At 42.2% G+C, this 23,078-nt stretch overlaps 2 protein-coding genes across 4 annotated transcripts in view; one reads left to right on the forward strand and one right to left on the reverse strand.

Annotated features, from left to right (window-relative positions):
- The window catches only part of DOCK5 (dedicator of cytokinesis 5), a 221,829-nt gene extending 215,521 nt beyond the window's left edge, over positions 1–6,308 (forward strand). For both annotated transcript variants that reach the window (XM_066351933.1, XM_066351942.1), the window contains 4 exons: positions 548–716; positions 1,758–1,896; positions 3,364–3,467; positions 4,002–6,308. In XM_066351933.1, coding sequence (XP_066208030.1) covers positions 548–716; positions 1,758–1,896; positions 3,364–3,467; positions 4,002–4,106 — 517 coding nt within the window. In that variant the 3' untranslated portion in view covers positions 4,107–6,308. The remainder of the gene's footprint in view (positions 1–547; positions 717–1,757; positions 1,897–3,363; positions 3,468–4,001) is intronic.
- Positions 6,309–12,142: 5,834 nt separating this feature from the next.
- GNRH1 (gonadotropin releasing hormone 1) lies at positions 12,143–19,498 on the reverse strand. Of its 2 annotated transcripts, XM_066361103.1 has the most exons (4): positions 19,174–19,498; positions 17,012–17,150; positions 14,011–14,106; positions 12,143–12,297 (listed from the first exon to the last, which is right to left on the reverse strand). In XM_066361103.1, the coding sequence occupies exons 2-4, from the start codon at positions 17,147–17,149 to the stop codon at positions 12,256–12,258; spliced, it is 276 nt and encodes a 91-aa protein (XP_066217200.1). In that variant the 5' UTR covers position 17,150; positions 19,174–19,498; the 3' UTR covers positions 12,143–12,255. The 2 variants fall into 2 exon arrangements, with proteins under 2 accessions (XP_066217200.1, XP_066217199.1); XM_066361102.1 differs by lacking the exon at positions 19,174–19,498 and having other exon boundaries at positions 17,012–18,330.
- Positions 19,499–23,078: the final 3,580 nt, after the last annotated feature.

Below are 23,078 nucleotides of genomic sequence, written 5' to 3' on the forward strand. Positions count from 1 at the left end.
TTAAAAACCACTTAAGGACTCAGCCATAAGAAATGATGACATCAGATCATTTACAACAAAAACTACTTAAGGTATACTCTTACATGCTAAGCAGCTCTAAGCATTTTGTAATAATGTCATGAGGTAGTTTCTATTATTGTCCCCATTTTACAGATAGGGAGACTGAGATAAAACAGGGTTATCTGCCCAAGGTCATCCAACAAGTAAGTGTAGGTAAGATTTGAACACAGCTGCCTGGCTCCAGGGTCTGTGCTGTTTTTCTGGCCATTCCTTTTTATTTAAGGATTCTGTCTTTGCCTGTGAGTTTAATGAGACCTTCACTTTCCAGGGATAAAATGAATATTCACTAATATTTTCTTCCTGTACTCTGATTGTCTCATCTCTGTACATGTATACTCTGAGATGTTCAACTGGCAGCTCGAAATTCAGATTCAGGACCTGAGAGGGAAGTCACAGCTTGAGGAGTCATCACCTTGCTCTTTTGGGAGTCAATTTTGATTGTCCAGCAACCAGTAGTTTGTGAGTCATTTGTGTTCTTGTCTGATAGGTCAGTCCTGGAGCCACTTCTGGAGCTCAGGGCCTCATCCGGTGCCAGAGTTGAAGATCTGCCCCTCAAGGAGGACAGTGAGAACCGGATCAGCAAGTTCAAGAGAAAAGAATGGAACCTGAGCAAGTCCCAGATAATTGCAGATAGAGCGCCGGAACCTGATCTGATGGTAAAAAATATATATAATGAGAAAAAAGGCCTAGCGTGCGGAGGACCCGGGTTCGATTCCCGGCCAGGGCACACAGGAGAAGCACCCATTTACTTCTCCACCCCTCCGCCGCGCTTTCCTCCCTGTCTCTCTCTTCCCCTCCCGCAGCCAAGGCTCCATTGGAGCAAAGATGGCCCGGGCGCTGGGGATGGCTCTGTGGCCTCTGCCTCAGGCGCTAGAGTGGCTCTGGTCGCAACATGGCGACACACAGGATGGGCAGAGCATTGCCCCCTGGTGGGCAGAGCGTCGCCCCATGGTGGGCGTGCCAGGTGGATCCCGGTCGGGCGCATGTGGGAGTCTGTCTGACTGTCTCTCCCTGTTTCCAGCTTCAGAAAAATGAAAAAAAAAAAAAAAAAAAAAAGAAAAAAAATATTCCAGAGGTTTTGCAATGTGTTCCCTATAGCAGGCACATCAGCATTCACTCCATAGCTCTGAGGCACCAGACAGAAGCCCGGTCTTTGCTTTCTCAGAACCACAGCCATGGTAGTGTCAGAGCTCAGACCATGGATATGCCCTGAGAATCTGAGTCTGGATCCGTAATGGCACAAGATCTTATACCCATACTGTAAACATGTGGGTTGATGCTTGCAGCTGTGGTTCTTGCTACCATGTTCCATGAGTCAGTCCAGGCATTGTCATTTCTCTTCTTTTAACTTAAAAAATAATAAAAGGTACTTTTTCTTTCATAAGCCACATCAAGTTTTAAGTGTGGCAAGACTGGCTCTCCCTGAGAATCCGGGTGGGCTCATTTCCAACCTGAATGACACAATACAGCTGTGGTCAAAATCAAGTCTATAGTCGGCCAGAAAGGAATCTGTGGTTCAGGATCACCTGCTCGTATCTTTGCCAGGGTGCCCAGCACATGATAATGGTGAGCTTGCCAATGGCTCCTGGAACCATCAGCAAGTTCTACTCAGCAGATGAGGTTGGTGTTTGCGCGTTGATGAGCTCAGGTGTCCTCACCATGAAAACATTTTCCTGTTTCCCCAACCCCCAAACCAGAGCCCAACCAGAAAGGCACAAAGGCCAAAGAGTCTCCAGTTGTTGGACAGTCGACTGACGCCATTTCATGGTTCTTTACCTCCTTCGTCAATGCCCTTGAGCCCGCCTCCACTCACCCCTAAAGCTACCAGGACCCTAAGTAAGTTCTCCTACATATAAACCCCTTATATTCATTTTACTAGGGAACGGGAGTATGTTTATGAGGCTGGGAGACAGTAGTCAATCAAGAGTTAGAAATAATCAGGTGAGATTTCTGGCCAGAAGTGAGCGTCACAGCCTTTCAATGATAAAACAGAGACAGTTAAATTCAACCAGTATTTAGAGACCACCTATTACATGACAGACTTTTTTTTAAGCACTTGGGAAATGTCAGAGAACAGAGTAATATCCAAAGTCCTAGGAAATGTTCGCATCTTCAGCTTAACACAGTGTGTCCATAAAGTCATGGTGCACTTTTGACCAGTCACAGGAAAGCAACAAAAGACAATAGAAATGTGAAATCTGCACCAAATAAAAGGAAAACCCTCCCAGTTTCTGTAGGATGATGTGGCAGCATGTGTGCATGTGCAGATGATGACGTAACACCGTGTATACCAGGGGTCCCCAAACTTTTTACACAGGGGGCCAGTTCACTGTCCCTCAGACCATGGGAGGGCCAGACTATAAAAAAAACTAGGAACAAATCCCTATGCACACTGCACATATCTTATTTTAAAGTAAAAATACAAAATGGGAACAAATATAATATTTAAAATAAAGAACAAGTAAATTTAAATCAACAAACTGACCAGTATTTCAATGGGAACCATGCTCCTCTCACTGACCACCAATGAAAGAGGTGCCCCTTCTGGAAGTGCAGTGGTGGACAGATAAATGGCCTCAGGGGTCCATATGCAGCCCGTGGGCCGTAGTTTGGGGACCCCTGGTGTATACAGCGGAGCAGCCCACGGCCATGCCAGTCGAGATGTGGGCAGTACAGAGGAAAGTTCAGTGTGTTCTGTGGCTCGCTAAATTCTAATCCGTGACCAAAGTGCAACGTGAATATCAGCGCGTTTATAACGAAGCGCCACCACATAGGAATAACATTACTCGGTGGGATAAGCAGTTGAAGGAAACCAGCAGTTTGGTGGAGAAACCCCGTTCTGGTAGGTCATCAGTCAGTGACGAGTCTGTAGAGGCTATACGGGACAGCTACCTAAAGAGCCCTAAAAAATCTGTGCGTGAGCCCACATCAAACTGTACTGAATAGGTATGAAACTGGGAGAGTTTTCCTTTTATTTGGTGCAGATTTCACATTTCTATCATCATTTGTTGCTTTTCTGTGATGGGTCAAAAGTGCACCATGATTTTACTGACACACTGTAGTAAAAACCCAGGAAAAAAATGGAATTTTTATTTCGGAGCTTCTCTTGAAGCCTGCTGGTGAGTGAAGTGCGTTACATTTTTCACAAGGGGTAAGAGGTCTTTGGTCTATCCACAGAAACCAGTATGAGTTTAACAATTTGATTGGCCAGATTGTTTCAGGTGTTACCATGGCAACCAGAAGTTCCAGGCGATTCCTTGATGAATAAACTTTCTGCCTTCGTCTCTTTTGTATCATTTCTAGGTTCTCCATCTTTGCAGACAGATGGACTGATGGCTGCTGCTGTACCACCGCCACCTCCCCCCAAAAGCAAGCTCTATGAGAGTGGCCAGAGGAACTCCGCCGAGGTAGGGAAGGATGCTTGACCTTGTGGAAGTACAGACTTGGGTTTCCTAGGCTTGTTCGTAGGCAAATTTTCCAGTCGGATGTGTCACTCTATCCAATTCTTGGCTCATTCCTGAAACCGTAAGTTAGGGCAGCTTTCAGCAAGAAGGCACAATACGCAGGTAGGCCTCCTCATGGAACTGATGGTGGAGCTTCTCTCTGTACCGGGAATGACAAGTGAGTTCTGCTCCATATTTGGAGAGTTCACTTCTGAGTGAGTGACAGTCATTCTGGAATAGCCTCTGGCGGGTTTCGACATTTATGTAGCAAATATTTATTGAGTGGCCACTCTGTGCATGCCAAGTACCCAACTACTGGGGATCTAGTGGTGCTGGTGTGGATCGGATTAACTCAAGGAGAACAGGGAGGATGAATCAGTCTCCCTTCCCTTTCTCCTTGGCAAAGGCTGTGTGGGTAAACTCAGACTATCTGAAAACTAAGCAGAGTTGGGAAGAAAGCTCAGACTTACTTCCACTTCCATTTGTCTGCTCCATCAGGTTGCTCCCCTACTGCCTGTGCGAAGAGAAGCCAAAGTCCCACCCCCACCCCCTCCCAAAGCTCGGAAATCTGGAGTCCCTTCTTCTGAGCCCAGCTCCCAGTAAGGATTTGTCCTCTCTGAAACTCAGAGCGCCTTGGACAGCTGACGCCAGAAAACCAGCCTCCAGGAGGCAGTGTACTCACTGGAGCAGGCCCTGTTGCCCGCCTTCCCTGCTCTGGGATGGGATTCATCAACTGGGAACTGGTTTCATTCTTTCCCGCCTTCTATTTGATCAGTGCCTGAGACCATGTGACATCTTTAGTCCGTATGGGATTCCAAAATTGGCCATGTAAGGAGAATGCTCCCTCGCCATTAAATTTCAGCCTCCAGCACAGAGCCACGGACCTGCCAAAGCTCAGATAAGTTCTTCTGTGGTGGTGGTTACCCAGCAACCCAGTAACCCACTCCTTGGATGGATTTCTTGCTTTACTTCTGAAAAGTTGTGCTTGAAGCTTATTTTTCTCATGTGGACATATCGCTCCTGTATAACATACTGGGAGAGACTGATATCAAGTACTTTGGTAGCGGAAATAATCATGACTTTCTAATGTCTACTATGTCTTCTTTGAGGAAAAGAACACCTTTTTAATGATGACTAGCTGCTTTCAAGTGTGAATGGCTGCCATTATTGAAAGACCATGGACTCCCATGAGCCCCAAGCTCTTGTCTTTCCCCCACCTACACCCACCTGTGTAATGGGGAAGCTGTCTGTGCCCCTCACAAAAGCCCCTCACACTCCTGGCCAGTGGCCCTCACTGTGCCGTAGCCTCCTTGCTATTGTGGACTCCTCTGAAATTCTTCCTTTTGTACACAGAGTGTCTTGTCCTGTGGCCTCTTCTGAGCTCAGATCACTGGATATACCGGACCTGGAAGCCCGATTTCAGCAGTTCCCCTCCCAACCCCTGGTGAATGACTTGGCAGCTCCTGTCTGCAGCCTGATTTTACCCTGGAGAATACAGTGCAACACTGCCGTTTGATTATTTATTCCTCTTGACTGTGGATTTAATTTGATTACGTGTTTATGGTACTAACATGATTTAGATGATCAAATTATTATCTGCACACACATCAACAGCCACACAAAGTTAAAGATGTTTGGCACAAGAAGGGCCTTAAAAGTCATACTACCAACCCCCTTATTTTGTAGATAAGGAAATTGAGATTGACCAGATAATCCTACAACAAATTCTTACTAATAATCCAGCCTGCTAACTGAGGCCATACCCGATAACACTTAGATCTGGGCGGTGAGGCTGACAAACTAATTCCTACCCATAGTTGTTGGATCTACAATGAAAATGGTCCAGCTAGTTCTATACTACTTAAGTGTGTATGGCCAACTGGACAATCTGTTGACTATAGGTCCCTTAGGTCAACTCGTGAGGGGCTCAACAGGGTCTCTTCTACACGTGGCCCAGTCCCTTGTCCTTAGAGACAGAAAGCAGAGAGATTTCGCCCCTGAGAATTTGGGTTTGCCTGACCACATCTTGGTTTGCGTGCCTATCTGACCACCCCTTTTAGGAAAGATATACGTTAATTCCCCAAGACAGGGTCAGGGAAGTAAACCTCCGAGATGTGTCCTGTGTTCCTCACAAAATGACTACGTGTATTTGAAAGTGGTGAGGGTAGAGTTAGTTGTCGCTCCCCCGGGAGAACCTGTTGTGGGGTCATAATGGGAGAGCCTGAGCTTTGGAAGTAAGCCTATGCAATTTCAAGTCCTCAGACTCCCTCAAATTATTTGAAATTTTCTGAGTTTTCATTTCCTCACCTCTCAGAAAGGGGATGATACTTGCCACACAGGTTGTTGTGAGGTTTGAATGAGATCAAATATGTGAAGTTAGTAGGTACTCACCAATTGGTACTTCCTTTTCTTCGCTTAATCCAGACTAAGGTCTGGAACTCTAGGAGCATTATTGGGGTGTGTGTGTGAGTGTGTGTGTAGATAATTTGGAAAGAATGCAGGTTAGATATCATCCTTTGGAGCCTTTGGCATAATTATTTATGACTAGAGACACAGTGTTGATAATAACTGAGGAGGATTCTAAGTGGAAAGAATCAAGAGAATGAAGACAATAAAGAGAAGGAAGGGAACGGCCATCCAGGGCTTGAACGGAGCCTGGGGCCCCTTCTGAGAAATTGCCTAGCAGACTGGCTGGAGAGTTTTGTATGCTCCACCCACTTTTCATGCTGCCAGTAAAACAGAAGTATGTAAACTGGGTCACAGACACACAATAAAAAACCTCAAGCATGTCCTCCAGATTGGTGACCGTGAGTCCTGCAATGTGGTCTTTGATCAGAGACTGGGGTGACCTGGTACACACATGCCACATACTTTCTGGTTTTTAATATCATATATATCATATTTTTCCCTGGGATTCCCCTTCCATATTAATAGGAATACTGAGTCTGCCCTGCCTGAACAGAAAGGATCCCAGGTAATGTTGTGAATAATAGATTATAGGAACATTGGAAGGTTCATCTTCTTGGGGAACCATTAGGGAAAAGGAGTCGTATTTGACAAAAGGTCATGAATAATGTGTGTCCCGAAGTCACAGAGGAAGACCAAAAAGAAATACCTTGATTGTATTAAATAGAGGAGAGACAAGGAAGGGGTTGGGGATTAAAGGAGAAAGAACTGGCCTGACCAGGCAGTGACGCAGTGGATAGAGCATCAGACTGGGATGTGGAGGACCCAGGTTCGAGACCCTGAGGTTGCCAGCTTGAGTGCGGGCTCATCTGGTTTGAGCAAGATTCGCTGGCTTGAGCAAGGGGTCACTCGGTCTGCTGTAGCCCCCCAGTCAAGACACATATGAGATAGCAATCAATGAACAACTAAGGTGCTGCAACAAAGAATTGATTTTTCTCATCTCTCTCCCTTCCTGTCTGTCTCTATCTGTCTCTCTCTGACTCTTTCTGTCTCTGCCACACAAATAAATAAATAAATAAGAACTGGTCTTTATGTTTCTTGAGAAGAAATCTGGAGTATTGAAAGTCATTGAAATTAGCCCCAAATTGTCACAACCTTTATGAATATTGGATTATGGATCTTTTTAAATCTATTCTTTCTCTGTCCCAATGGCTCCTCTTGCTTCAAGATTTGTTTCCAAGAATTGTTTCATTCAACCTATATTAAGCTCTTATTAAATGCCAGACACTTTACTAGACCCTAGGGTTGTGGCACTTCAACATCTTCAATGGCAACAGCCCCGGTATACAAAGACTGGTGTGTTGTAGGATGGGATGCAAGTGTGACTAAAGGAAAGTGAAACCCTAAATAAATAAGGCTGTGGGGCCATGTCTAGCCTCCACCTCCATACCTAGAGCTCAGAATTATAGTTATTTTTCTCCTATCAGGGAGACCCTTTAAAACCTGCTGTCACACTGCAAATCCTAAAACAAAACAAAAGTGAAAGCAGGATGTGAGGTTAACAATCTACCCTGTGAGCTCTTCCCAAGCTGCAAGTCCTTCCCCTCTAGCTACCCCCAGATCATGGGGTGTTTTTTATTTTAAAATTGAGACATACCTTCTTATAATTAAGCACATAAATCTTAGCATGCAGATGAATGACATTTAACAGCAGTGTGGCTCACTCACCACCTCTCAGACCTGGTCAATTTGGGTTTGCTGACCACACTAAACACCGACATCCAATTGTTCCTGCTTTCCTTTCCTCACTTCTCAGGTGTAATGAAAAGGAAAGAAACACCCCACCATCAACACAAAACAATAGTGTGCTTTCTGGTAAGTCAATACGTACTCAGTCCTTGGGCCTCAATTTCCTATGTAAAAGAAATGCCCATATATATATATATATATATATTGAGGTTACATGATTTTTAGAATCCTTTCAACCCTAGCTTTTCTTTTTAGTGAATGAAAGAAAGAGAGTGAGAAGGAAACTTAGGTTTCTGTAGGCATTTAGTTATATGCACTGTGACCAAGTTGGATTTTAAAATTTAAAATTTGACTGGGTTGAGAGTGGTACCATCAGTACTAATCTGCAGAAGGCACACATTTCCTTTGAGGCTGATTATTTCAGGATGATTCTCAGTCCAGCCAGAGCTTCTCACCATGTATTATGCCCAAACTCCTCTAATAGTCATATTCTGAGTTGTTCATTCAAACTTTGTCGAAGCTTTGTTGCCATGATTTTGTAAACTACTTGGGTTTCAAACATGGACAGTTAAGAAAATGTGCATTTTTGTTCAGGTTTGCTGTTATTTATTTTTTCAATTAAAAATGAAACTTTTAAAAGTTCATTGTGTGTTTAGTTTATTATGACCCACATATTAATGAACTAAAATCACTCCTGAACTTATTCTTACTGAAGCCCCTTTGAGGCACAACACACCGAGTCCCCTCTGGCCTCCTTTCATTATGGGTCCTATTGATTTAAACTTGCTCTGTGGGGTCAGAGACATCTTTGACTGGAAGCAATAAAAACTGCAAATTAGGCCCTGGCCGGTTGGCTCAGCAGTAGAGTGTCGGCCTGGTGTGCAGGGGACCCGGGTTCGATTCCCAGCCAGGGCACATAGGAGAAGCACCCATTTGCTTCCTCTCTGTCTCTCTCTTCCCCCACAGCCAAGGCTCCATTGGAGCAAAGATGGCCCGGGCACTGGGGATGGCTCCTTGGCCTCTGCCCCAGGCGCTAGAGTGGCTCTGGTCGTGGCAGAGCGACGTCCCGGAGGGGCAGAGCATCGCCCCCTGGTGGGCAGAGCATCGCCCCTGGTGGGCGTGCTGGGTGGATCCCGGTCGGGTGCATGCGGGAGTTTGTCTGACTGTCTCTCCCTGTTTCCAGCTTCAGAAAAATACAAAAAAAACCCAAACAAACAAAAAAAACCCTGCAAATTATTTGGTTCCTCCTCGCCCCCACCTCTCCATCCATTCCTTTGGCATCTGAACTAATAAGTTTTCTGATAACAATTCATTTAATACAATAAGTTCTATTTCTTTACTTATTCACTACAGATAATTAGAGGTAAAGGGAAATCAAGAGGTTAAAAGGGGTATCTAATAAGTTAGCTGGAAAGGATGGGAATGAATCCTCAAACTAGGTTGACCAGTCCTATCACCTGGGAAGAGGTGATAACACCCAGACCAATGAAATCAGCACTTCCAAGGGCAGGGAGTGGCGTCCAGGCGTCAGTATTTTTTTTAAATCTCCCCATGTCATCCCAATGTTAGGGCAGGGTTGAGAACCACTACCTTAGAGGAAATAACAGCTTTAGGAAACTGGTGTTCAAGGTCTGCTTCCTTACACTCCCTGCTAGTGGTGAGTTGGGCTGGAAAGAGAACACAGCCACCGTCCATTAAAATAACTCCACTGGTATAAGTCCTGGCTGTAGGCATAAGAATTTTTTCATGTTCCAATGCTCACAAACATTTACTATCTACTCCTTCTTAGTGCAAACATGTTCCACTGTGTGTGTAAGTAAAAAAAATCAGATGCTTGTTTAAAATGTAGATTTTTAATCTATAAGCTTGGGAAATATATTTGGATCTAGGTCCACATTGAAAAAATACTACTGCCTGACCTGTGGTGGCGCAGTGGATAAAGCATCGACCTAGAAACGCTGAGGTCGCTGGTTCAAAACCCTGGGCTTGCCTGGTCAAGGCACATATGGGAGTTGATGCTTCCTGCTCCTCCCTCCCCCTTCTCTCTCTCTCTCTCTCTCTCTCTCTCACTCACTCTCCTCTCTAAAAATTAATAAAAAAAAGAAAAAAAGAAAAAAAATACTACTAATCGGCCCTGTCCCAGTAGTTCAGTTGAGTGAGCATCAGACCTACACACCAAGGTGCCAAGGTTCCCCAGTAGATCCCCGATTAGGGCACATACAAGAAACAACCAATGAGTGCATCAATAATTGGAACAAGTCAGTTCCTCTCTTCCTCTTGCTCTTTCTCTGAAAATCAATAACTTTTAAAAAAAAATACTGCTTCTAGCCCTGGCTAGAGCACCCTCCTAAAGCACAGAGGTTGCCAGGTCTATCCCCAATCAGGGCAAAGACAGGAGCAGATCCAACCCATGTTCCTGTCTCTCTCTCTACCCTTCCCTTGCTAAAATCAATAAGTAAAAAAAAAAATTTTTTAATTAAAATAAAATAAAAAATCCTACTTCCAGAGCTCCTTGCCCTGTCAGAATTTGTAAGTGCCATTATCTCATGCAGTAATTCTTGGCTTTTCCCCCCAAGCATCTCTAGAATATTACCACTTCTAAAACTACTTCTGCTAAAATGGTCTGTTTTCAATCCCTCCTTTTTGTTACTTTATCATTTAAAATCACATATATTTGAGAACTCATCTAACTAAATCAGTCATTTTTTATGTTTCCCCACCTTTTATTGTGAAAGGTTGTATGTAGTCTTTTATTTAAAGCTATAAGACTGATGAGTTGGAGAGTTCTCCAGATTCAGGAAAATGCTTAAAATTTCAATAAAGGGATCATTTTTACTCTCCTTCTCCTCAGTACCCTGGGCATTTGAGGATCAAATATCCAAAGTTCATGTAAACTGCAAACTGGTGGTGCTGCCCAAAGCCTCTGACACCAGCACCAGGGAGCTGGGTGGCTACCTTCTTTGCATCCAGTTCACGGAAGCCCGTAGCTGGCTCCAAAGAAATTGTCCCAAAGACAAACTTTGGCAAAGGAAACCTGAGACCCCAAGCAGGATATATAAAAGGAGTATGTTGCCTTTTTATAATATGTAAACTAATGTAAAGATTGTAAATGATAGTGTTTCATTAAAAATAAATAAATGATTGACAACTGGGAGCCTGACACCTGCCTGGTATGCACTGATTAATAAAGTTATGCAGCTTTGCCTTTTGTTCTCTACAGTGGGAGTAAAGAACTTATTTGATTCAGTTTTAGAGATTCTGCAAATGGTGATATTTGGGAAAACTATGATTGTACAGCAATGCATACTTGTATTAAACTGGGTGGGGTTCTCCCCTATAGAATGTTTCTGACCCGTATTCAAATTCCATAATACAAGTCTTGTCCTTTTTAGAGGTATGGGACCAGGGTGGGGAGGAGAAAGGTTTCATCTCTTTGATTAAAAGAGGGGGAAAGACTCAGACCTTTACCATTTGAATACAGGCACATTTGTCACTGTGACATCAAACTTTATCTGAAGTTTGACTTTCCAAAATGGGCTCAGAGTCACTTGGAAGGTATAGGGATATAGGAGGTCAGTGTTGCAGTGTCTGAGACCTCATAGAGAAATGGTCACCAGTAAAACTAAGTTGACGCAGGAGCCTCTATCCAGTCTCAGCTCCAATGTACAAAATAGCCAAGCCTCCAGCTCCAGTCCACTGACAGCTCATCACAGTGTAACACAGAACCGGTAGCTATGGAACTCGACCAGCCCAGTGGGTCTCTCAGACTCAGAGCCCCGTTCCTTGCTTTCAGAGGCAAGACAATAATACCTACTTCCATGGTCCTTATGAGGGGTGATGAAAATACGCATGTGTCCCGCACAAAACTTGCCACTCTTGTTTGCAGAGAATGAACGGGCAATGTTGTTTGTCTAAGGAATTTGGAAACATCTGTCTTCAACTGACTCTGCACTATACAATGTTTCTCAGGAGAAACAGCAAAAAGATCAGGCAGGTGAACACTTATTTTCAGCTCTTGGTTCCAAAATTCCAAGTGCACCACTTGCTCTGGTGAACTTGGAGAGACCCTGTGGGGCCTGAGAAGCCGTGGATGGGGAGCCCAGAGAGGTCTTTCCCCTCGGCCTCTCTCAGGTTCCAGTTGACTGTCAAAGGGATTCGAGACAACCTGGGGAGGAAGCCTTAGCCATGGCCCCATCTCACTTCTATTAGGCATGGTCGAAAATAAAACATTCCAATAGAACCCTGGAGCTGAATCAGCTTGTTTGGCCCAGACCAACATGTGCCTGTTGTCCTGGGAACAGAGTAGAGGCAGAGGAGGTCCCTGAGGCCCCTGGTCAGCAGTGGTGTTGACTCTCCCTGCTCCTGTCCACTGCCCCGACATGTGGAGGACTCTCCTTTGTGGGCTCACAAGGTCTCCACCAGAAGTCTGAGTTAAAGACTTAGTTAGCTCATACCACTTTATTCACACTACTTCATTATGAAACATATGCAACTTGACATAAGAATTTCTGGAATTCACACAATTTACAGACACTAAATAGGTCACAAATATCAAAGACAGAATCATACTCATGTCAATTCTTCTGGACCAGTTTGTTTAAATCTTCTTTGGCCCAGTTTCCTCTTCGATCAGGCTTTCCTGAAAAATATATGAGCAATAAATATCTCATGATTGATTTTACTGGCTGAATTTCATTATGTTTTTGATACATTATTTCAAAAATACCAATATAGAAAGAAAAGATCAGTTTGTTTTGTGCACTAGAAAGTGCTATACAATCATGTCTTTTAAAGTTGTTTATAATATGCCTGACCAGGTGTTGGCACAGTGGATAGAGCATCAGACTGGGATGCAGAGGACCCAGGTTCGAAACCCCAAGGTCACTGGCTTGAGTGAGGGCTCATCAGCTTAAGCACTGGGTTGCTGGCTTGAGCATGAGATCATAGACATGACCCCATGGTCACTGGCTTGTGCCCAAGGTTGCTGGCTTGATCAAGGGGTCACTCGGTCTGCTGAAGCACCCCCGTTAAGGCACATATGAGAAAGCAATCAATGAGCAACTAAAGTGCCACAACAAGTTGATGCTTCTCATCTCTCCCCCTTCTTGTTTTCCCTGCCTGTTCCTCTGTCTCTCTCTCGCTCGCTTAAAAAAAAAAAAAGTAAAGTTGTTTATAATAATATCTTTATTAATAATTTAAAGACAGGACACGAGGAAGAAGGCAAAAGAAAGGTCTCACCAGTCAGTTTGCTATTAACTTAATGTCTGCTGCAATGCCTGCTTTTTAATATCATGTTGGAGAAATTCCAGTGCTTGCTGTATTTTTATCATGTGGTAAGCAAGATTATAAAAAGAAAGGAAAAAGAGACACCAGTCATCTTTTTTCCTTTTCTCTATGCGTTGGAAGTTTGAGTCAATGGAGAAAGTGAAAACTGTAGCTGAACTTCACATGTGACCTATTCGGGCTGTCCCTGCTCCTGGCACAGCAGAATGAACTGTCGTGCTCCTAACTGCCACAGCAGAGCGCACCAGGAAGCTCAGAGAACACTCACGGTTAATTCCTGTATTCTGAAAAAAGCCTATATGGGTTACTATATTTTCATTCTTGGTGAGAATTTGGAGATCTGATCATAAAACAGGAAATCAAATATGTGGCTCTGAATTATAAACTTACCAGTTTGGAACTTTTTATGCTAAAGGGAAAATTAAACCAAAGCACCATTAAAAAAACTCTCCATCCTCTTTTTTTTTCTAAGTTTTCTTTTTAAATTTATTTATTTTAGGGGTGGGGGAGACACACACACACACACACACACACACACACAGAAGGGGAGAGGAGCAGGAAGCATCAGCTCCCATGTGTGCCTTGACCAGGTAAGCCCCGGGTTTTGAACCGGCAACCTCAGCATTCCAGCTCGACGTGTTATCCACTGTGCCATAACAGGTCAGGCCCAGAGCACCATTTTTATTTCTGCCTTTCCCAGGGAATGCAAGAATCACTGAAGAATTGATGGGGAGGTGTGGTTACCTAGAGAAGAAGTGTCTAGGGGATGTGTCTGAAGAACACATGGACATATTTGAGGAACTGACATAGAAGAGTGGGAAGAAATTTGTTTTGTCCATCACCCCAAAGATCAACATGAGCAGATAAAGGTTACTGGATGATTTCAATTCAATTTATGAAAGAAAAATAAAGGTCCCTTCCATTGGTACTAACTGCTGAAAGGGGGTGTTAGGAGATAGAGAAGACCCTACCACAGGAGGAACATGGGCAGTCAGGAAGGGCAACCTAGAAGTGGACAGCCTCCCAGGTAGCACCCAGGCCCCTGTGTGTTGTTCCCACTGTCACTCACCAGCGCCCCCCTCAGCATCCCGAGGGCAGAACGCTGCTGGTGCAAGGTGCATTCGAAGCGCTGAGGCTCTGCTCGCGGATCAACCTTCTTGGCAACCTGAAGAAAAAGAATGTGACTCTTGGAGATGGAGATAAAGAAATAAAATGGTATTTTCCATTTCCACTAAAAATTGTGGAAAATGAGGTCACAGTCGATGCGGGATTTAGAGAGTTGCAGAATTGGGATGGGTACTTGACCAACATACATCCGCCCTCCGCCAGTTTTGCAGATTGATACAGGGTTTGGAGGTGATGACAATGGGAAGGGGAGGTAATGTTTTCTCTCTAGAGATGATGAGCATGAAGTACTTCTAACCTCATGAGAAGACAGTATACAAAACATGGAAGAGGCCCTGGCAAGTTGGTTCACTGATAGAGCATCGGCTGGCATGTGGATCTCCAGAGTTCGATTCCAGTCAGGGCACACAGGAGAAGTGACCTTCTGTTTCTCCATCCCTCCCCTCCCCCTTCCCCCTTTTTTCTCTGTCTCTCTCTTCCCCTCCCTCTGCCATGGTTCAATTAATTCCAGGGCATCTCCCCCAGAGCTGAGGATGGCTCTGGGGCCTCCCTTAAGGTGCTAAAAATAGCTCAGTTGGGAGCATGGCCCCAGATGGGCAGAACATGGGCCCCAGACAGGGGTTACCTGGAGGATCTCAGTAAGGGCACATGTGCGAGTCTGTCTCTTTATCTCCCCTCCTCTCACTTGGAATAAGAAAAAAATAAATACAAGAGCTTATAGTTATGAATAGGATTGATTTTTATTTTCTAGCTTTTACTAAGTATGTCATAGTTAAATAAGAGTCACTTCACATACAATCTGTATAAGGGAGACCTCAAATTCTGGGGCTTCTTTATTTTGTATTAAATTGTTTTTAATATTTTTCCAAAAAGATGTTTCTTTCCAATGAAAACAAAATAGATTTAAGTTTCTCTACCTACATTTCCCACTCACAAGCCTTTGTTAATTGTCCTGACTCCAAATCACTCATCTTATACGACCTTATTTGTTTACCATTAATTAAAAACAGAACAAAAAAACCATATGAAGAACTGTTTTTTATTAATCTATTGACGTTTTTGGATTAACCAGCTAACATATATGGCCTCTCTCATGTAATCTTCACATGACCCCAAGAAGTCACATTTTATAGATTAAAAACAAAACAACACCAACAACAATAAACAAGCACCCTATGTTAGTGCTGGCACTAGTGCTAAAATCGAATTTATAGGAAATGAAGTCCTCTGCTCTAGTGGCCTCTGATTTCTTTGCTTAAATACCCACATTAGTAAAAAGAAAGTATAGAGTATACACCCTTGATAAAGATATGTATTTATAAGTTATAAAAGTGTGCTGCTAACCTAAATCGTAGGTATTTTTAAAAGATGAAATAAGGCCCTGGCCAGTTGGTTCAGTGGTAGAGAGAGCATCAGCCCTGTGTGTGGAAGTTCCAGGTTCGATTCCTGGCCAGGGCACACAGGAGAAGCGCCCATCTGCTTCTCCACCCTTCTCCCTTCTTCTATCTCTCTCTTCCCCTCCTGCAGCCAAGGCTCCATGGCTGGCTTCATGGCCTCCACTGTAGGCATTAGAATGACTCCTGTTGTAATGGAACAATGCCCCAGATGGGCAGAGCATCGCCCCTAGTGGGCATGCCGGGTAGATCCTGGTTGGATACATATGGGAGTCTGTCTCTTTGCCTCCCTGCATCTCACTTCAGAAAAATATAATAATAATAAATAAATATAAAAGATAAAATAAGCCTGACCAGGTGGTGGCGCAGTGGATAGAGCATTGGACTGGGATGCGGAGGACCCAGGTTCAAGACCCCGAGGCCGCCAGCTTGAGCGCGGGCTCATCTGGTTTGAGCAAAAGCCCACCAGCTTGAACCCAAGGTTGCTGGCTCCAGCAAGGGGTTACTCGGTCTGCTGAAGACCCGCGGTCAAGGCACATATGAGAAAGCAATCAATGAACAACTAAAGTGTTGCAATGCGCAATGACAAACTAATGATTGATGCTTCTCATCTCTCTCCATTCCTGTCTGTCTGTACCTGTCTATCCCTCTCTCTGACACACTCTCTGTCTCTGTAAAAAATAAATAAGTAAATAAATAAAAGATGAAATAAGAACAAAAAAAGCATTAACAGGAGTTCTAAGATTTCCTTTCCAGAACTCAGTGGATCATCTGGTCCTAGAGACCATGGCTCTGCCTGCAGTTTCTAGTTCCTTTGGCAATTCTATGCATGCTGAATATGAAGTGCTGTGCATTCATTGCATATTCTCTTAGAATTGTTCTTTTTCTTTGCCTCATTAGTCCTCATCTGATTTCAAAGCAGGAATGGGACTTTACTTTGTGTCTTTTCATCCCCAGAACACCTAGGATGGAGTCTGAAGTGAAACTACTGGGGAACACACAGAATGTTGGTAATACAGTTACTAACTATATTTGGTTATTGAACTGAATAAACAAATAAAAACCAATGGTGTCCTGCTCAAATAAACTCCCTTGCTTTGCTCATTCATTTCTCTAGAGGCTTCCAGGTCTTCGTGACAAGTTAGAGAAGGGGATAAACTTTATGATTGCAAATGGAAGAGAATTTAAGAAATAAAACATACGTGATTATGTTTTAAATTACTTTATTTCAGTTATATACTTTGAGTAATTTAAGGGTCATTTTGACATGAAGGAATGGAATCTCCCTATAATAGAAAGGTAATGGGAGGTTCTAAAATCCTTTTTTTTTAGATTTTATTGATTTTTTTTTTTTTTGGAGAGATAGGGGAGAAAAATGAGGGGAGAAGCAGGAAGCATTTACTCATAGTCGTGGCTTCCTGGATGTACAGTGACCAGGCCAGCCCAGGGATTTGAACTGACATCCTCAATGTTCCAGGTTGATGCTTTACCCACTGTACCACCACAGTTCAGGCATGGGAGGCTTGTTATTTTGAAGTGAGAGAGACTTACCTCTTCGAAAGAGTTGATCAAATTTTCTGCATTTCTTTTTCCTCCAGGGCGCAATCCGTAGGACCAGTGTTGGCTGGAGCAGCCCAGCATGCACGTCAGCATAATAAGTCCAGCTAGAAGTTTTGGAATTGGTTGCATTCTAAGGAACATCAGTGCAACAATCAAAATAGACCTCCAAAAAAGGACAAAAACAAAACAAAACATGGACAACAGTGTGGTGATTGCCAGGAGAGGGGAGGGAGCTGGAGGAAGGGTATGGGGGCATAAATGGAAATGGACAAAGACTTGACTTGAGAGGGGAGAGTGAACACACAATACAGTATAGAGATGTGTTGTAGAATTGGGCACCTGAAACCTCTAAAATTATGTTAACCAGCGTGACTCCCAAAATTCAATTAAAAAAAAAAGATCCAGACTGGGTTGAGCTTAAGGTAAAGACCTCCTTGGTGAAGAGCCTAACAATTCTGTCACTAAGCCTGAGGAGTCTCTATAGTTGTCACACACAGATGTGAAAACATACATAACCACTTGCTTGCCTTGAGTTTCCTAGCCATTAGTGACGAGATCAGTTCTTTAAACTAGTCAAGTTTAATTTTCATTATTTGTTTTATTATTCAAACCCTATGTTCCCTACCTTGTGAAGTTCACCTTCTTGTCTTAACCTTTTCTCCTCATTGTTGGTTTTCGGCTGTACTATTTCTGAGATAAAGGGAATTGGGCCATCTGTTCTGATAGGTAGCTCCTACTAAAAATTTCTGACTAAAAGAAAAGCTTTGACATTAAATGGCTACACTAGGAACTCCTTACACTTTGCTGAGTCTCTGTCCTCTGGTTGTCCATGCTTTCGTGCTGGCTGGACCACTCATGAGAGTGAGAGAGGACTCCACACTTTTCCAAGCACTGAGTCCCAGACCAGATGCCTCTCTAGGCAAAGTGGTCTCAAATTATCTAAGGACTTTAGGGTTTTCACAGAGTCTTCAAATTAATTTTCATTTTGTGGGAAGAGGCTAAGGACAAAAGCAAATACTGGTTAATGACCTGTTCCAAGTCCCCAAAGGCTAGATCTCTGTGGCCGGAGTGACAATGACCAAGGTCAATGTTTCTTTAGACACCATCACACCTGGACTTAGTGTGTAGGGCAGGGGTCCCCAAACTATGGCCCGCAGGCCGCATGCGGCCCCCTGAGGCCATTTATCCACCCGCCGCACTTCCAGAAGGGGCACCTCTTTCACTGGTGGTCAGTAAGAGGACCATAGTTCCCATTGAAATACTGGTCAGTTTGTTGATTTAAATTTACTTGTAGTTTATTTAAAATATTGTATTTGTTCCCATTTTGTTTTTTTACTTTAAAATAAGATGTGTGCAGTGTGCATAGGGATTTGTTCATAGTTTTTTTTATAGTCCGGCCCTCCAATGGTCTGAGGGACAGTGAACTGGCCCCCTGTGTAAAAAGTTTGGGGACCCCTGGTGTAGGGTGTAGAAGCCCTATAGACAGACAACAGCACGCAGTCTATAAAGTACTAGAAATGCAAAGCATCTTACCTGTTGAGAGCCAAGAGCTGAAAGAATGACAAACCTCCTTTGGATTGTGTTGAATATTGTGCCTTTTCACTTTCCTAGCTTCCTCTTTATGTGAAACTTTTCCAGGACACTGAAATCTTTCCCGCTGGTAAATTGTACCACATGTGGACTACTTTTTAATAGTTTTTTTTTTAATCATCCCACAAAGCCCTTTAATGGTGTATGTAATTGGAATACCCACTGGTATATCTGTTAAATTTACTTAAATCTTGGCCATTAAAACCTCCGCTAAGACTTTTATAGCTGAAGCTACAATTCAAAGAGATTAAAATCTAGTGAGGTTGGTTGGCTTCCCTTGAAGAAATGGACAGACCTAATCAAGAGTTCAAGGAAAATAACCATCTTAGATTAAGTGATGTTAAATACACACAAAATCTTTCACAAAGGAGGCTGTGTGATAATTGCGGAAAGAGGTTGATGTGAGGACGCCTGGGATCTGGTCTCAGCTCTTAGATTTCTCATTTGTAAAAGGAATGACTTATAAATAGTAAGTGATTATTGGCACTATACCAAGTCCAGATGGAACCTTAAAAGATATTGTATCTCTGTCTCCTACCCACCAGGCTCCCTCCTGGACTTACCTTGAAAGTCTTCTGTAACATCAAAAAGCTAAGTAGAAACATCGCAGTTAGAATACAATAAGCACAGGACCTTCTAGAGCAGATTTAGGTCAGTAGTTTAACTCATTCCAGTGAATGCTTACTTATCCAGTGAAAATATGCAAATCACTTGCTAAAGGCAGTGGGAGCACAAAAGGGAGAAATACTAGTTTCCTGGTATGTCAATAAGCCCAGCCTTACTCATTATTGACAGTCCTGCAAAGTGGATATCATTATCCAAGTTTTATAGACACATGTATCAACCCAGCAGTGAACGCTTGGATATTATTTACACAGTATAATTATTTAAAAGAGAAAGAGAACCATTAATCTTTATTTATTACATGTATTTGAATACATAATTGTCTTTCTCTAATTTACCCCTGGGCTGTAACTCATGATTGTCAGATCCTATCTTATTTAAACATCTGTTAAATTTGTAGCATTTAGGTAGCATTCAGTAAGTATAGGTATGAATAAATGAATGAAAATAAGGATCTTATAACCAGATTAAGCCTAGTGCTTCCTCTATTTCTGCATCAAAGATATGTTTAATCTGATGTACAAGTAAAAATTCACATACAATTGGCTGTAAGGACTGTTATATTAGATAAATAGTAAAATGGCTGAAAATAACTGGATATTTGGTCATTTTTGAGCCAGGATTGGCAGTTTCTCCTTGGGTAGGATGCTAAATCAATCACTGCCCAGTGTCCTCTGGAGCAATGACATCTGCAAGGATCTCAGAGTGAAGAGCAATGGTATCTTGCCCAAGTAAACCCCTTGCCTTGCTCATCCATCTCTCCCGAGGCTGTCAGATCCTCCTGACAAGTTAGAGAAGGAATAAACTTTATAATTGCAACTAGATGGGAACTTAAAAAAAGAAAATACAAGTGATTATGTCTTAAATTATTTTATTTATACACTGAATAATTTAAGGGCCATTCTGACATGAAGGAGGGGAATCTCATCTCACTAAAATAGAAGGGTAAAGAGAGACTGTTTTTCAAAAAAAGTTTATGATGTATGAACAGCATTCATTTAAATTGTCCAACTGATTTCCTGTTTGCTGAAAGAGATGTGCTTCTAGTGTTGCATAAGCAGATGTGATCTTTGATTAGGACTGATGAAATAGGAGTTAGGACTTCTGAACCTATTCTCAGATTAATCACTTATCTCTGGTTAAGCATCATTGGATTTCTTATTATTTCTATCACTTGGTATTAAATTTTAAAATAATGCTTTGAAATTTTTAGATGACTACAGCCACATGATCTATGAATTCATTTAGTATACCCTCTGAGTCTGCATAATTATTGTTGGTGGTCACAGGTATAAAGGGCAGAGGCCAAATTTATTATATTTTCTACAGCATCAAATAGCAATTTCTACAGTATCAAATACGAAATTAACAAAATGTTGATATTTAGTGACAAACTCTGAATCCTTTCATAGTTCCAAGGACAGAGCAATTTACCATGATGCTGAATTTAGTAAATACGGTTTAAATAATTAGATTTTATAGTTACCACTTTTTTCCTAATTTAAAAAATTTCCTGAATGTTAAAGTATGGCTTTTTAGAGAAAATGGCTTAATTTTCTGTATTAAAAAAAAATACCTTCAAATTATTAAAACATAACAATGATTCAGCAATCTTCCTGAAGGACCGAAGCAAATGTTTTGCCCTAATGTGAAATCTCAGCAGGAAGAGCAGGCACCTGTGGACATGTTTAAGGCTGTGAAAGGGGTTCAGAAAATTAATCCTTGAGGAAGGTGCTCGGTAAGGAAAATAAAGTACGGTAACTGCTTTTCTTTGTAGAGGTGTACCTTTTAATTTTAAAAATAATACTTACTTTGCTTTTCATGTATTAAAGATGATTTAAAGTTTACTTGAGGGTAGTTTTACGGTACAACCAATTCATAAAATGAACAACCAAAGAAATGTTCAAGACGATTTATGATGGTAACCTTCATAAGATGAATTTAAAGTATTTTCTACTAAAATTTCTTTGAAACTGTAGTTGAAAGGACTAGATGAGGCTATATTACAGCATAACAAAATATTGCTCTAAAAAATTACACAGTAAAGAGTACTACTTTTTTTTTAGATTAAAAAAATATACAAGGGGTCCTCAGGTTACAACAGTTTGAACATAGGATGTTTCAAGTTTACGATGCTCACTCCCATAAAAACCTTAAAATAATTGAGATGAGTGTATTCGGCTTATGCTGTTAGCGTCGTACTTAAGGACTATATAGGCAAACTAGTTTGCTTGCGTGCAGCAGAATACACAGTAACATGCATATGAGTGAGGGAGTTGGCGTCCCCAGTATGCTTACCTATGCCATTTTTACTGTTAGAAGCACAAATGTTTCATTTGTGTTAGGCTATGGTGTATTTCGACTTACACCACAATTCGGGTTATGTCACTGTCATAGGAACGGACCTGTGTTGTAACCCAAGGACCACCTGTATTTATTGATTTTAGAGAAAGAGGAAGAGAAGCAGAGAGAGACATTGAACTATTCCTGTATGTTCTGACTGGGGGTCAAACACACAATCTTGTGTATCAGGATGATACCAACCAAGCTATCTGGCCAGGGCTAGAGTAGCTCATTTAGGTTTGAAACGTTTTTCTAGCCCTCCTCCCCACCAACTGTACTTTTGCCTCTGTGTACAGACATGTTTCATCACATGAAAGTTTTACCATTTTGGAATTTGCCTCCCCCTCTTTAAAATTCTCCCTCTAGTTGTCAGGCAAGAATGTTTTGGGGGGCAATATATGTAAACAACTTCATAAAGCTGACTGGTAATGTTCACCAGCCACAGAGTGACACCACTTAAATGAATTTAGAAGGAAGTCTTTTCTTTTTTGAAATTTCTTCAAGTGATGAGCGTGGTGGATTCATAGCAGACCATAAAATAATGCTTAAACAGACACATTTACTTTCAGGGCCCTTCCAAAGGACTGGCCCATTGTGTCCTGCTGCGTTTCTCCTCCCACCCAGACCCTCAGGCGAGTCATCTGCATACACTGAGACATATAAGCGGAATATGGAAAGTGCCGCTTTCCAAAGCAAGACACGGAGCTCCTTTAACACATCTCACATTGTTTATTAATGCAGTATGCATTAGACCAAACTCTGCTCTGCCATTTCTAACGTCAACTTTAGATCTTCCAGAGTCTTCTCCACTTTCAGGTTATGACTACAGAGGTCCCTCAAGTAGATGACCAACATTTTCTATAATCATTGAAAATATAGTACAGAGTGACAGAATTTAAATATAATTTAGGCACATATTGATTATGAAAATAGATATCTCCCAATACAGTACTTCTCTGTCTTGGTAAAAATAATAAAGCAAAGAAAATAATTCATTTCTGAAGTTGCTTTCCTTTCCCTGTAAAGGTCTGAGCTCCTCCTACTATGCATATATATCCTTTACTGTAAGGAAAGCTTTGCATATATGTATCTAGAAGAATAAGCTATGTAAATATTAAAGACATGACATCCTCCCAGAGGAGACAAGGTGGTTTTCAATGATTCATTGCCTCAGCCTAATGAATCTGGACAACTCAGAACCTACTTAGACACAGCTTATATCCCTGCTCTTTGAGCAATGTAGGGACAGCGACAGGCCCCAATTCTGCTTCTGCAGAGATAATGACTCAAGAAAATCAGGCTAAAATTGACAAAACCAAATCAGACAATATAAGTAAAAGAACCAAAGGTGCTCACTGACTGGTTCTATGTTTTGGACCAGCCAAATCTTTTATTATTTTTTGGTGTGTATAATCAGTCAGTTCATTCCCCACCATAGGGCTTAGCTGCAATTACCCTGTGCTGCCTTCTAAAAGATAACTTCACCATACCCATTCATGTT

Source organism: Saccopteryx leptura, chromosome 1 (assembly GCF_036850995.1).
Source record: "Saccopteryx leptura isolate mSacLep1 chromosome 1, mSacLep1_pri_phased_curated, whole genome shotgun sequence".
NCBI classification, from domain to species: Eukaryota; Metazoa; Chordata; class Mammalia; order Chiroptera; family Emballonuridae; genus Saccopteryx; species Saccopteryx leptura.

Excerpts from the sequence above, each read along its gene's own strand:
- GNRH1 (XM_066361102.1), bottom strand. The coding sequence starts at position 17,215 with ATGTTTTGTTTTGTTTTTGTCCTTTTTTGGAGGTCTATTTTGATTGTT. Across the intron at positions 14,107-17,011 it reads TGATCAACTCTTTCGAAGAG|GTTGCCAAGAAGGTTGATCC; the intron begins GTAAGTCTCTCT and ends CTTTTTCTTCAG. Across the intron at positions 12,298-14,010 it reads GGATGCTGAGGGGGGCGCTG|GAAAGCCTGATCGAAGAGGA; the intron begins GTGAGTGACAGT and ends TATATTTTTCAG.